The sequence below is a fragment of the Camelus ferus genome, chromosome 5, assembly GCF_009834535.1.
Source record: "Camelus ferus isolate YT-003-E chromosome 5, BCGSAC_Cfer_1.0, whole genome shotgun sequence".
NCBI classification, from domain to species: domain Eukaryota; kingdom Metazoa; phylum Chordata; class Mammalia; order Artiodactyla; family Camelidae; genus Camelus; species Camelus ferus.
Window position 1 is genome coordinate 80,169,830 of NC_045700.1, and position 15,072 is coordinate 80,184,901.

Sequence of the window (15,072 nt, forward strand, 5' to 3'; positions counted from 1 at the left end):
TACACACACACTTCCAGGTCAAGGGAGTGAAAGGAACAGGAAGTGGGAGATTCTAAGAGGAATCTAAGAGAAGAATGTTTTAATGCAAGTGCCACCTGCCGGGGGCTTTTCCTGCACCTCAGTTCAATATGAGTCCGCAGGAGCATGGAAAACAGGAGAGCTGTGGCTAGCTCAGGCCTGCAAGTCCGCATGGTAAGCAGCAGACCTCAGTCCCAGGCGGTGCTCAGCCCAAAAAAAAGCCTAAGGGCTCCCACGGAGCAAGCAGAGAGAGAGCCAGCCTGGGGCTGCCACCTGGAGGGCTAAACTGTCTCAGCAGCAGGAGGCTGGAGGGAGCCAGGGATGCTGGGCCGTGGAAGGGTCGTGAGCCTCTGACAGAGCTGCAGCCACCCACCCGAAGGAGACAGTGAGGAGACACTTTGGGGAGTTTGAGAGCGGGTTGGGGGTGTCCCCAAAACACCCATGAAAGGGCTGTAGGAGAGAGACAGCCAGCATTTGACGCCTCTGGAATCTTCCACTGGCAAAGAGCTCAGAAGTCCGACCGTCCATGCCTGTGTCTCCACCCAGGGCGTCTGTGCAGCCTCACAGTGGTGCGGGCAGAAGAACGTTCTGTTCCTTTCCTTCCTTCCTCCCTTCACATAAGTCAGGAAAACAGAGAGAAAACCTACTGAAACCACCACCCCCCGCCACACACACACACAGCTAGCTCCAGGTAGGAGCAGATGGGGGGAAGAACTAACGGGGCGCAGCACCAAGTTCACTGGCTCTGGGTGTATTTATTACTGCCCCGAGGCTCTTGTGTTACCTCAGTGTGATGAGAAAATGCACAGGGCTCGCTCCAATGTCATTCAGGGGCAGGGGAAGCTTTAAAACCACATCCTACAAGTTCTGCTGGTTCAGCCTAATGATTTCAGAACAGTAACCACCTATGGCACGTGGGCAGGAGTAACCAAAAGAACAGGTAGGTAATGCTGTCTGGCAAAGGGTGGGTACACAAGGCTAGCTATCATCTAGTCATTGTCTTTGTCACCATCATTACCAGCATCAGGGTTGTAGAGCTGAAGTCCCCTTGGGAATCCATCTTCCTCAATTCACTGATGAGGAAAACAGAACCAGAGAGGGGAAGTGACTCTTCCAAGGTTACACAGCAAGTCTCCTGACTTCCAAGCGTGGGGCTCCCAGAACAGAGCCAGCTACAGATGGTTCCCAGAGAGTAGAGGGGCCAGGGGATGTGGGTTTTTTCATAAAAGATAGGGTTTGCATGCCTTCAAAATAACATCTCTTTCTTCTTTCCTCCAGCACTTTGACAATAATAACAATAGACACAAATTATTGCCAGCATAGTACACACCAGGTGCTGTTCTTTTCACATTTCATATGTTATCACATTGAGTCTTAATGATAATCCTAGAAGGAAAGTACTGTTCTTGTACCCATTTTACAGATAAGGCATCTGGGTGTCAGAGAGGCAAAGTGACTTGATCAAGGCACACAGTTAAAAACAACAGAGCTTAGTACCAGTTCTTCCAATCCTAGATCCCACAATCTTAATCTCTAAAGGAGACCTCAGTCAGTTCAACAATATTTCTGCTTTCTTCCACGCACAAATTCCCTGTCCCCTTTGAAGTTAGGCATGGGTGTGTGACATGTTTTGGCCAATGGAATGTGAGCAGAAGTGTGTCATGTCCAGACAGAAGTATGTGCAAGTCAGACTGTCCACTACATATTTCAGCAGTGGTGGTGGATGCATCTCTGATATGAAGCCACCATCAGCCTGGAGAAAGTAAGATGAACAGAGACCCCTGCCAATCCACACTGGACATGCAGCATGGGCAAACAATATGCTTTTGTTGGTTAAGCCACTGATAATTGGGGGCTGTTTGTTGTGCAGCAGAACCAAGCCTCTCCTGACTGACACAGCCACTGAGTGCTGCTACTTCTCACTCCAGTTCAAGACAGCTCAGCAGGTCCATCTTAGAACCTCATAAGTTACTAAAAGAAATAGTGAGCTCTCTTTATTCATAATTGCCAAAACTTGGGAGTATTCAAGATGTCTTTCAGTAGGTGAATGAATAAATATACTGTGGTACATCCTGGCAATGGCTATTTAGTGCTAAAAAGAAATGAGCTATCAAGCCACGAAAAGAGATGGAGAAAACTTAAATTCATATTACTAAGTGAAGAAAGCCAATCTACATACTGTATGATACCAACTGTATGACATTCTGGAAAAAGCAAAACTGTGGAGACAGTAAAAAAAGATCAGTGCTTGCCAAGGGAGAGGGGTCGTGGCAGGCCATGAAACGGTGGAGCATGAGGATTTTTAGGGCAGTGAAAATACTCTGTATGGAATTATAATGATGAATACATGTCATTATACATTTCAAATCCACAGAACATCAAGAGTGAACCCTAAGATAAACTATGGCCTTTGAGTGATAATGATGTGTATGTTCATCCAGGGTAAAAACTGCACCACTCTGGCCAGTGATGTTGATAACAGAGGAGGCTTTGTATGTGTCGGGGCAGAGGTTATAAGGAAAATCTCTGTACTTTCCTCTTGATTTTGCTGTGAACTAAAACTGCTCTTTAAAAAACTGTTATAAAAATCCTTATTGTTATAAGTCACCAAGACTTAAGATTGTTATTGCAATAGAATGGAGAAATACACTTTTAAAAAAAGAAACAATGAGCTCAGAGAAATGGAAATAATCACAACTGGAGCCCATTTTTATAGGAAATAAATAAGATCTGAAAAAAAAAAAAAAAAAAGGAGTTACCAGGGACATCCAAACCCAAATCTCCTGTCTCCCAGGCCAATGTCTGTCCGGGTCAGTCTGTCTCTCCAGATCCCTCACTTGTTTCTCTTTCTTTCTCACTCTCTGCCTGTTTGTGTGTCTCTCTCAATAAAAATCAGGGAATCATTTGTCAAGTCCAGCTCATGAGAGTCACCAGACCAGGGGCTCCTGGGAGGCTCTTCCCCAGCTCAGACATAGGAATGTGGCGAGGAGGTGGTGTCCTACAGAGCTGGCCGCTCTCCCCAGAAAGAGGGGATTCCTCTCCTCACAGAACCGAGGGCTGAGAAGCTCGGGTACAAAACCAAGCCCCTGTGGCTCCAGCCCCTGGCTCTGGCAGGGCTGCCCACGGAAACAGAAGGGGTGCTGGGCATCATGCAGGGGTGGGGTGGTTCCCAGCCCCTTCCCCATCTTCAGCTAGGCCAACAGACTTGTCATTTCTCCCTTCATTTGCCTTTTGGCTTGGAGCAATCTGCTGTTTCACCCAGCACCAGCCCCTACTCCTGGGTCCTCTCTTTTTAAGTCAAGAGAAACTCTAATCAACTCAATGTCCAAGGAGGTCAGGGAAGGGTGGCAGTGAGTGAGTGGGTAGTGAGGCAACTCAGGCCTGGTCAACCTGCAGGCTTCTAGGAGGTGGAGGGCAGCCCAAACTCCCTCAGCCTGGCACTTGCTTCTGGGAAGGCTTGCCCTGGAACACTCTGGAGGAATTTGGAGATGACTCTGTGCAACATAGACAAAAACACAGCCCCACTCCCACCCACCAGGAGCCAGGATCTGGGCACGGGGCTTCAGGACTCAGGCCAAAGAGCTAATGGGGTTTCTGGAGGCTGTGAAATGTGGTGTCAGCCAGAGTGCTGAGCTGGCAGGCTCCGGACCAAACCAGAGAAAGACAGAGAGCAGGAGGCTGGTGGGGACCAGACTGCTTTCCCCTCCACCCACCCAGCACCTTCTCTTACTCTGCACTCAGGGCATCCGACTACTGGTGACCCAGAAGACTCCTTCCCAGGCATTATGTGCTGAATTGTGTCCCCTGAAAATTCATATGTTGAAGTCCTAACCTCTAGTGCCTCAGAGTGTGACTACTTGGAGGTAGGGCTTTTAAAGAGGTGATGAAGTCAAAACGAGGTTGTAAGGATGGGCCCTAATCCAGTTGGATGTGTGTCCTTAAGAGAAGAGAGAAGGCGGCCATCTACAAGCCAAGAAGAGAGGCCTCAGGAGAAACCAAGCCTTCGACAGCTGGATCTCAGGCTTCTGGCCTCCAGAACTGTCAGAAAATAAATGTCTGTTGTTTAAGGCAAACAGTCTGTGGTACTTTGTTGCAGCCTCCCGGGCTGACTAAGACACCCGGCCCCCAGCTTCACCAGAGCATGCTGCTCCCCAAGTAAGGAGTCCCCAAAATTGCCAGCACTCCTCTGCTCCCCGGCCACCTGCTCCAAGACATGGAAGCTTCTCCGATCAGAAAGTTCTTCATTTGAGCTTCCATTGGATTCTTCCCCTTTCATCACCTCCCCCTCCTCTGGCTTAAGTGTAGGGGAGCCAAGTGTCCACGCACCATGGTCACTGCAGCCTTGGTCCCCCACAGAGAGGCACACTCTCCCTTTCCCCTTAATTTCTGGCTCTATTTCCTGGACCCACGCCTACCCTGTGGGCACCCTGTCCTCTAAGGTGAGGAGCTGGACAACCATCCTGAGTTCAGGGTGTGGGGAGAAGAAACTGAGCCTGGGGGCGGGAAGGGATTTGGAGTCAACATTTGGATTCACAAGCCAACCCCACCCCTTATCTCATGGTCCCAGGCGAGATCGCTGACCTCCCCACATGCTGGGGACCTGAGTGGTCATCACCCCATGGGGTTGGGACAGAGTGAACCAAGATCATGGAAGGAAGGTCCCACACGTGAGGACTTCCTCCTCCTTGGGCAGGTCCCGTCCCCCTTCGAGCCTCAGTTTCCTCTCTGTGGCCAGAAGGCATGAGATGTGCTCTGTGGTTTGGGGAGGCAGGCCTGCAGAGACCAGAAGTCCCCACCCGGCTTTTCCTCCATCATCTTGCTACTGAGACTATTGGGGGATGTCCTGAGGGAGCGGAAGGGCACATTGGGTATCACTGTGCTGTACGCCCTCAATTGGAAACCTGCACAGGAGCTGTGTTGTGGGGATGTGGGAAGTGAGGAAGGGGTTAAGTCCAGAGCAGTTCCCGACAGGATGAGGAGGGTTAAGTCAGCGTCATCTGGAGGGCTTCCCAGAGGAGTAGGCACTCTGAGCCCAGTGCTGACCACCTCTCGCTGCAGGGATGGCCAAGGTGGGGCCCAGGCCAGAGATGACCTCTGTCACCAAGAGCCCGGCTCAGTGCCACCCCCAGCCACTCTGAGTCACCCAGTGGGCTCCAGAGGTACTGGCCTGGCCCCTCCTGGGCCCTCCTCTGGCGGGCCTGAAATAGGAGAGATGGGCCACTTCCAGAAATGGCCTCACCTCACCTTGGACACACCACCTTCATATTTTGAGAGGTCAGCCCCTCACCAGAGTGAGCAGTCCCTCCTGTGGGGGAGGAAGGGAGACAGAGGACATCAGTGGATGTACCTCAGCTGCTCCTGGCACTCAGGCCCTGCTAAGTACCTGCCACAGGTACTATACTCAGTGCATCACTGCATGTAACCCCTCCTCATCCTCAGAAGCAGGGCCAGGGTGATCTGGACTGTCCAGTGGTGAGAAGTGGGGGACAGAGCTGACAGACACTCACCCAGGCTCAAAGGGGCCCAGATATTGTCACAGGACATCCCCTGGCGATGTCGGCCAGTCAAGGATGCTATAGCAGTTAGCACTGGGGTTTCACACCAAGACCCGCTCTTGACCAGTGAGACAAACTTGGCCAGGTCACTTAAGCCCCCTGTGCCCTAGATGATCCCCCACCCAGGGCTAATAACAGTGCCAACCTCACAAGGTGGCCATGAGCATCAGATGAGATGGCAGCTATCAAGTGCCTGGCATCGTGACTGGCGCATGGCAAAGCCAGAGCTGGACACCAAGGCCAAGGGAGCTCCTCCCTTGGTCCTGTCGGCAGACCCCTGAGATGCCAGTCACAGTCACTATCGACATGGTAGAGACTCACAAGGAAACACAACAGGCAGCCCCCCTGCAGCTCCTGCTCCCCCAAAAGGTGCTCAAATTGACCTATCAACGGAATCCCTGTGTCACAGCAGGGTAAACTGAGGCCCCAAGAGAATGGTGTCTTGTCAGAGGATTTGAACCCGGACAGTTTGGCTCTAGAGGTCACAGTCTTAACCACTGTACCAACTGCCTTTTGTGAAAATCGCTACAGTAATCCGAGGAGGTGAAGACTGTCACCATTCCACGTTTGTCGTGAGGAAACAAAGACCACAGGAAGGTGAAGACCCAGGGCACACAGCTGCAGAGGGCAGACAGGAGGTGTGGCCCAGGTAGCTGGGCTCTAAAGCACACGTGCTCGCCCCCTGCACTCAGCGCCTTGGGGCCAGCCTGCCTCTCCTGGTCCAGGGCCTCCACGGAGAGCAGGCAGAGCTGCCTCAGACACCACATCGCCCCCCGCAAAGCCATCCCCCAGCCCTAGGACAGCTCCGGCCGACAGCCAAGCCCCTCCCAGGCTCCAGTGTGAGCCACCTCCTGCGCTCCCAGAGTCTTGGGCATTAGGCATCCATATCCTAGCTAGCACATGGGGAAACTGAGACACAGTGACCAGCCCACAACCAGGGAGACAGACACAGGCCTCCTGCTCTGCTCTCTTGACCAGAAAATTAGCCAGAACAAAATGCATTTACCTCTGGGCCCCAGAATCTAGAGCCTTCCAGAAGTGCTTCAGCCAGGAGAAGCAGGACGAGGATAACGATCACTGCTCCCGCCCCAGGGCCACCCGCCTCGCTCTCCTGTCCCTGTCGGAGGTGCAGCCCAGAGACAGTGGGGAGCACACAGTGGGACAGGCAGGGTCTGTCCCAGTGACCACCCCAGCTGCTCAGCTCCGGGCCCAGGCCAGCCAGGCCTGGGAGGAGGACAGCATGGCAGTGAGCTGCTCCCCTGCCCTCCCTTCCCACCCTCGGGCACGGGGCCAGCATCTCAGCCTCCAGACAGGAGCCCCTCTGTCCCTACAGGACAAGCTGACCTTTAACTGGCCAAAAGGTCCCACTGGTTCCATCCCCCTGCCTGGAGGAGCAGATCAGAGGAGAGGAGGGCTGGCAAGGGGTCAGGAGAGGAGTCCAGGGCCTCCCTCGCCCTCTCCTTCCTCCCCTTCCCTGCTTCTCTGGTCTGCCCTCTCCCTGTCCCCACAGCTGACAATATCCCAAGCCCCATTCTTCCCACAGCCACTCCTTTCCCCTTAAGTATTTTACCTTTTGTTTGCCTGGCACTTTATGGCTTACTAAATGTTTTTACATTTATCATCACATTGAATCCACACTAGGGAGAGATGAAGAGACATTGAAAAATTCCTTCAAATTGCCAAGTGTTCTTGTTAAAAATGCAAACATCCCCAGAACAATGAACAATTAGGCTGGCAGCCACCGGTACCTCCGGACTAATTCACTTCATCCTCCTCCTCCTCAGTTACTGGGCACAAGGGGATGTGGTTGGGGCGAGGGGAGGAGCAATTTGAGGGGACAGCCTCAGCGCAGTAGGGAGGACCCTGGTGGATGGGCTGGGCCCCTGGGGAGCGGAGAAGGGTGGGAATCAGGTAGGTACGAGGACAAACTTTCAACATGGCAACGTTGCACATGAACATACTCCCAACAAATCCTCAATTCTAGCCCAACCACCACCCTCATCCCAGTCTGAAATCCATCAGTCATTCTGGTATCTCCAAGGTCAGAGGGAGAATCTTTATGCAAGAAAAGGCCTACAAGATTTTCAGGGTGGAGTAAAAAAATCCACAACCTTGGCGATGGAGGCAGGAGGCAGGAGGCAGGGTGAGGGTGCCGCATCTACCTAGCCCAGCTCTGCCACATGGCCCAGGGTCCCCGGGACGGCGCAGACCACCCAAGGACCAGCTCCAGCTGGGAAGAGAAGCACAGAGGCTGGGACACCAGTGCCCTTAAAATGATACATCCTGGTCGTGGGGTTAAATCAAGAGATGCTTCCTCCTGGGGGACGGGGATCTCAGCTATCCCAGCTGAAGATGGATGGGGGGTGGGCCAATGGTCCTGAGGTCCTCCCAGCTCCCATATTCTGTGGTCCCGGGACCAAATCAGGGTAACAAGCCTGTGGCCAAACCCCAGCCAGGGTGTCTCAAGGGTTCCTGTGCTCCAGACATGCTCACTTTCAGAGGCCCGGCCCTGCGTCCCATCACACATATTCAAATGAACCACATCAATCAATATAATTCATATCTAATTCTCAAGAGTTGAACAGAGTTGCAGATGAACATCTGACATAATGTTAGGTTTTGTAGCTAAATTAAACATGTATTAATTTCAATTCTGCTGCTTTCTTTTCAAATTTTGGAGCCTCCCGGTTTGGTTCCAGCTCGCAAACATTTTCGTTGGCTGTTGATGAAAGCTGGAGGGCCCTAAATGCTGTGTCTACATTCCTAGTGCTCTGACCCCAGAGAACTCAGGCAGCGAGCCTGAAGAAATCCAACAACAAGGTTAAAAGAGATTTAACAAATGCTATATTTGCAGAACAGAGAGTTATCTCAAGCTCCACGCAGGGCCACCTCCTCCAAGGAGCCCTCCGAGATCATTCCATCTCTCAAGAATCCCTCCCCTGCCAATCTCAGAGCACTTGCTGCCAACAGGACTTATCTGGCACCAAGGATACACCCTTGTATGGCTGCTTTGCTGCATTCTTTAGCTCTGCCTTCATTACTTAACACATTCATGTTTTGTTTTCTCTTCCCCCACTGAACTGTGAGCTCTCTCCTTGGACTTCTCCTCTGCACCACTCTCCCTCTGAACCTAGTATGGTGTCGTAGCAAACCAAGAGAGTTGAGGCAATGTGAGCAGGGGCTGTGCAGTTTGGGGAGGGGCTGGAAGCCGCTGGTCCCACCTACCCTCCATGCTGTCATCTCGATGCCCATTGAAGTTGTCATAGGAATCCCAGCGGATGAGGGGATCGGAGGTATTATAGTCCACAGACACGCTCGGCCCGTTCTCCAGGTGTTCCATGCCTAAAAACAGTGGGAAAGGCAGAGAGGACAGTGAAGGGAAAGAAAAAACAGATCAGCAGCTGGAAAAACAGAGCAAGCCAACCAGCTCCCCAAGGATGCTCCCTACGGGACTTCTCAGTTTCTTGACCACGGTGGGGCGGGACTAGTGGCTTAAGTTGGATGGAGAACCCAGGAGTCTGGTTTCCTGCATTCTTGAAGAGGCTCACACCAGGTCATAAGGGTAAGTCAGGACAGGGGCGCTGAGGAATGAAGACCCTCTAGAAGAAAGCCGAGGACTCTGGCTGGGGACCCTCTTTCTTTTCTGTATCCCAGGGGCCCTTGGGGCAGTGCCAAGAGTCCGGAGAGTCTGCCCCTGAAGTCAGGAGGGAAGGTGGGAGAGGCTTGCGATGGGCTGCATGGGGTCAGGGACAGCAGGCGAATCACAGCCTTGACATTGAGAGGACCCAGGTCATCTCAGCCATCCCTGCCCCTCTCCCCATTAACATGCTCTCCACTCCAGGTAGAATCTCTCCTACACATCCAGCATGAAGATAGCATAAGGTGCAAGTCAGGCCTTCTGGGATGAGTTACCTTCCTGACCCAGCAGTCCTTTTTTTAATTCACCTAGAGTCCCTCTGTCTGTAACCCAACTTCACCTCTTCCCATTCTGTTCTCAAATAAGATGGAAAACAACTGGTCTCCACATATAACCAGTGTACTGGCTTAAAGGCTATAATTAAATTGGCCTTCTCATCTTCAGGTTGAATCACCTCAGTTTTCATAAATACTTATCATCCATCCAGCACCTTTGAGTGTCCCCTTGGCCAGTCCCTCCATCCACCAAGGCCTTCAGTCTCTGAATATAATAGGATAATGACCTAATGAGACCAGAATAGTTTATCCAACCCAGCGCCTCTCTGTCTACTTTTTTATTTTTATTATCCAGGGATTAAGTCACTGATTCATGTTTAGCTGGGGGTCCACTATGATATCCAGATCCTTTACTACTGGCCTGCCTCTCAATCACAGGTAACTTGATAATCGTAGAATAGATCAGTGGGAAAGTGGTGGAAGTGGGGTGAAGTAAGGCAGGGCAGGATCGAGGGAATGGAGTGAATCAATGGATTCTAACTTGGCTTTTACCTTGAATTTTCTCTGGTCCATAAGAAAACACAAATTCAACTTTGCCATATTCTGGAAATCGATCATCTGAAAAAGGAAGAGGAAAAACAAAAATGGGCAATCAATTCCCAAAAAGGACTTCACAAAAAGTTTTCTTCTAGAAAAAATTAAAGCAATATGTGCATACATAGTTGATAATATAAGTTTTACATATACATATACACACACACACACACACACACACACACACACAAAATGAAATTAAGGCTGCCACCCTAGGCCCTGGCCTCCTTGCCTGAGTTAACCATTTCTAACTATTTCTAGCTCTTGTTCTACTAAAAGTTACCTCTAAGACTCTAAATAATAGTCATAGTTTCTATGCCACTATTTCTAGGTATATCAGTTTTAAATAATCTTCACTGATTCACCACTATGAAGATGAATAATTTGGATCACTTACAGTACTCCCACCTCCCTTCTTTTTTTTTTTTTTCTCTTTTCCATCACTTTTTTTTTAATTGAAGTATAGTTGATTTATAGTGTTGTGTTAGTTTCTGGTGTACAGCATAGTGATTCAGTTATACGTACATATACATATATTCTTTTTCATATTCATTTCCATTGTAGGCTATTACAAGGTATTGAATATAGTTTCCTGTGCTACATTGGAGGACTTCATTGTTTATCTATTTTATATATGGTAGTTAGTATCTGCAAATCCCAAACTCCCAATTTATCCCTCCCCTTCCCCTTTTCCCCCGATAACCATAAGTTTTTCTGTGTCTATGAGTCTGTCTCAGTTCTATAAATAAATTCATTTGTGTCTATTTTTAAGATTCCACATACAAGTGATAGCATATGGTATTTTTCTTTCTCTTTCTGGCTTACTTGGCTTAGGTGAAGTAAGTACTTTGCGATCTCCAGGTCTACCCATGTTGCTGCAAATGGCATTATTGTATTCTTTTTTATGGCTGAGTAGTATTCCATTATATAAATATATCACAACTTCCTTATCCAATCATCTATCAATGGACCTTTAGGTTGCCCACCTTTAGGTGTGGGCTATTGTAAATAGTGCTGCTACGAACACTGGGGTGCATGTATCTTTTCAAATTAAGAGTTTCCTCTGGATATATGCCCAGGAGGGGGATTTCTAGATCATATGTTAAGACTGTTTTTAGTTTTTTAAGGAATCTCCATAGTTTTCCATAATGGCTGCACCACCTCTCTTCTTAAATCTGGCTTTATTTTTTTTATTATTATTAATTCATCCTTCTGATTACCTCTGAAACTTTCAGTACTATGGTTAAGCCTCTATTTCTTGATCTGTCCATTTTCAATCATGTCCTGACTCCATGTAGGAAGAGGAAATTTGTGCCACTCCCTCCCCCCACCTCTCTACAACCCATTTATTTTGTCAGCTAGCCCTTTATTTTCCTTGTTAAGACTGATAACATTTACATTCTCTTCTGCAATTATAACAACATCATCTGCTTTTGCCCTCCTGGCTCCAGTACAGGGAAAGCTCATCACAGAAATAGCCTTCTCCTGCACAAGCCAGACTATAGTGGGAGATCAAGCCCCTCCCCCCTCTGAGCCCCAGCCGCATGAGCTGATCTCTGCCTGGGCCAAATCTGGACACAGATCACCATCCACTGCTTGTAGGAAGAGAAGTTACAGTAGCAACGGTGTCTGCTCCGTGGAGCACCCATCATGCCTGTGTCTGTCGCCATCACTGTGAGCATCACTTCATAGTATCATGTTTGTGTGTCTTTCGCCTACCAGACTGTGAGCTCCCTGAGGGTAGGGCCTGACTTCTTTCTCTTTGTATCACTAGGGTCTGACACATGCCTGGAACATACAGACACACGAGTGATGCTGGTGGATGGATGGATGTGGATATGTTCCAGGCCTGCCTGAATACGATGTAGATGAAACCTCAAATGGACAGCAGAAAGAAGCACAGACAGACACCTCCCTGACACCTCCCCTTCCCTGGGAACATGGTTCCCCCTTCACTGCTGCCACAGCCGCTCCGTCATTGTTCTTCCACCTTGTGGTTCTAATTATTCCTTGCTAGGTCTGCCTCTCTACTCGACGAGCCCACCTTTGAAGGCATCATCAAGGTCCTCCTTTCCAAAGACCACCCCCAGGTCGTGGATGGCGCAGGTGTGGAACTGCACACGGAAGACGACGTCTCGGGCTGGGCTCCGGAACCTCTTGTGGTAGCACTTCAGCTGCGTGGGAAAGAGAGCAGAGCCCATCAGGCAGGAAATTAGGGAGCCTCCTTACTAGCTCCATGACTGGGCCCTCAAGGCTCACCCCAAACCCAGTGAGGAAGAGGTCACCAATACCAGACAGGCGCTCAGAGCTCTCTGGGGAAACTTCTAGAACAGCAGAGAGTTGGAGGCCAGTCTTGCCCTGCGGGGACAAGGCTATCATCCCAAGAAGTTCCTGCATGCAGGTAGGAATAGAAAATATAGGCGTGGATTTAAATTGCAGGAGGGAGGAGGGACCTGGATTGAGGGAGTCCTGTCACCAGCAGGAAGCCCTGAGGTAACAGTTCACACTGAGAGATATTTCCCTGAAGATGATCTAGAACAAGAGGAGAGCCCAGCGGAGGGCACGTCCAACTCCAAGGCAGCGGATGGACAAGGGTCATCAAAGCCTGGAAGACCCAGCAGGGCCCCTGGGAACCTGCAACCCCAAGGCTGGCGGCTTACCAAGAATGACACTCTTGTCCAGAGAGGCAGGAGGGAAGCAGGAAAAAAAAAAAATGGCAGTCACGGGATTGAGCAGAGAGGCGACTCACCAAAATGTCTCCCTTCAAGAGCAGCCCGGGCTCGATGGTGATGCAGATGCTGGTCTGGCTGTCTCCTTGGACGTTGCTATGGAGAGAGGCAGGCAGAGGGGAGAGGGCTGCTGAGAGGGTGGGGCAGTGCACTTTCTCCCAGCTGCCCCTCTGCCGGGGCTTACTGGGGAAACTCACTGACCCCATCTCTGAGCCCTCTCCTAAAAGTCCTCCTAGAAAAGGTTCTAGGCAGCCCCCCAACCCGTGCCGCTGATCCTCAGGCTCGGCCTCCGGCATCCCTGGCCACTCGTTCCTGCGAATACCTACTAGATGCCAGACGTGTAAACAGGTTGCATGGCCTGGTAGATCCGGAGAAATGGCCGACACCCTGTAAGGGAGGGGTGGTGTTAGCCAAGACAACAGACACAGCAGGAAGAGGAAGGGGAGAGGAGGGATGAGGGAAGGAAGGAACAACCAGAGGAGGAAAGGTAAGAAGGGGAAGTAGGAAAAGAGGAAGGACAAATGGAAAAAGAAAGAGGAAGAAATACTAACTTTTCTTTTTTTTTTTCCTGACTTTTAAAAGGCATTTTGAGTTTACAAAAACACTGCCATGTCCAGTGTCATCTGCCCTGCAGACACCACCAGGATTAAACCCATTTTGCAAATGAATCAACTGGGGCTCAAAGAAATAGGAAGTGGTAGAGTTGAGACTCTAAGCCTAAGGCTGCAGCTAGCCTGCATTCTTACCCCCCAGGGCTGCCTCCTAAGAGAGGGAGATGGAAGACAGGAGGGGAGTGGAAGCCAGCGGGCACGGACAGTTACCTCCTTTAGACTCGAAGTTGGGGATGCCGTGCATGATCACATGGTGCAGAAACAAGGGCTTGTTGTTCATTTTGATGGAGCCAGAGAGCAGGCCACTGAAATAATGCACATACCTGGAGCAGGGAGAGGGGCAGCTTCAGCCAGGGAAGCCTGTGCTGGAGCAGAGCAGTCCTGTTCTCTTCCCCCCCTAAGAACATCACCCTAGGTGGCCCCACCAAGCTCCCCTCCTCCAACCAACCCCAGCTTCCTGGCAGCTGGGGTCTCTGCCCCCAGCACAGTCCTCCCCTACTGCCTGGAGCCCCAGGTAGGGAGGGTGAACAGGTACCATTACACCTAGAATGGAGTCAAGGCAAGCCTCCCACTTGGGGTTCTCTAGCGCCCCCTGGTGGTCAACATGACCACATCACTCATGCTTCACTCCCAGCCCAGGAATCCCCTGCTGGACCAAATTTACTCCCACACATCCCTGGCAGCATGTAGCTGTTCACTACTGCACAAGGCAAGTTGATCAACCACCAGACAGCTCTGACAACCCTTACACTGAGCCCAAACCAGGCTTACATTTGTACCCACAGGCCCCAGTTCTACCCCACAGACCCATTAGCCACATGACAGTCCAGCAAACAGTAAGAGCTTAATAATTATAACCCTTCACATTTTTATATTACACTGAAGTGTACAAAGTTTCTCTATATCATTCATTTGGTATTGGGGGATACTTAGCTTCCACTAAGTATTCCTATCTCTAGGGTTAACAACCCCTGATTCCCTTAACAAAGATCTTGTTGGAAGAACGGAAGGAGTAAGCCATCCCCCACTACTCTAGAAGAGAGGGAAAACTCAGTCCAGAAATGGTAATCAGCCTCCCAAAGACACACAGCAAGAACACACAAAGCTGGGAGGCTAGCGGGTCAGGGGAGAAGGGAAGCAAGCAGTCTGACTCCAGTGCATCTACTAGAAGGACAGGCCAGTCCTTTTGGTCAGTACTTCCTCCTTGTCTGACTGGCCAGACGATGTGAAGCTGAGTCATCTGGACCAATCAGAATGCATCCTGAGTCTCCAAGGGAGCCAATGGGGGCTCTTTGAGGCGGGTGAGACCAGAATCCGCATGACCATGACAGTGGTCCCATCCTGACTCTTGGCTCCTTGGCTCACCTCCAGGCTTGTGGGCCTCTGTCCCTGGGCCAGGGTGGGGCCACCTCGGACTACCCCAGGAAGATAATCTGATGGGCAGGGCCAGCTCCTATTGAGGCCCCTGCCCAGCCCCCAGCCCCATTGCTCAAACCGGAAACCTGGAATGGCAGGCTCCTATCAGATCTTCTGATCATGCCAACAGGATGTGTCTGTGTGCTGGGGACAATGAGCCCGGGGGTGGGGTGATAATGAATGGGGGAGCTGCAGTCAAAGCCCCTCCCTCCCTCTGTCCCTGCCCTCCTTTCCTCC

At 50.6% G+C, this 15,072-nt stretch overlaps 1 protein-coding gene across 13 annotated transcripts in view; it reads right to left on the reverse strand.

Moving 5' to 3' along the window:
• TNS1 (tensin 1) overlaps positions 1-15,072 on the reverse strand; it is a 186,684-nt gene that overhangs the window by 68,104 nt on the left and 103,508 nt on the right. For all 13 annotated transcript variants that reach the window (XR_004320092.1, XM_032480201.1, XM_032480203.1 and 10 more), the window contains 6 exons: positions 13,630-13,742; positions 13,135-13,195; positions 12,829-12,904; positions 12,124-12,253; positions 10,038-10,103; positions 8,799-8,915 (listed from right to left, as the gene is read on the reverse strand). Coding sequence is in view for 12 of the 13 variants with exons in the window: in XM_032480201.1 (XP_032336092.1) it covers positions 8,799-8,915; positions 10,038-10,103; positions 12,124-12,253; positions 12,829-12,904; positions 13,135-13,195; positions 13,630-13,742 (563 nt within the window). In the remaining variant the exon portion in view is untranslated. The remainder of the gene's footprint in view (positions 1-8,798; positions 8,916-10,037; positions 10,104-12,123; positions 12,254-12,828; positions 12,905-13,134; positions 13,196-13,629; positions 13,743-15,072) is intronic.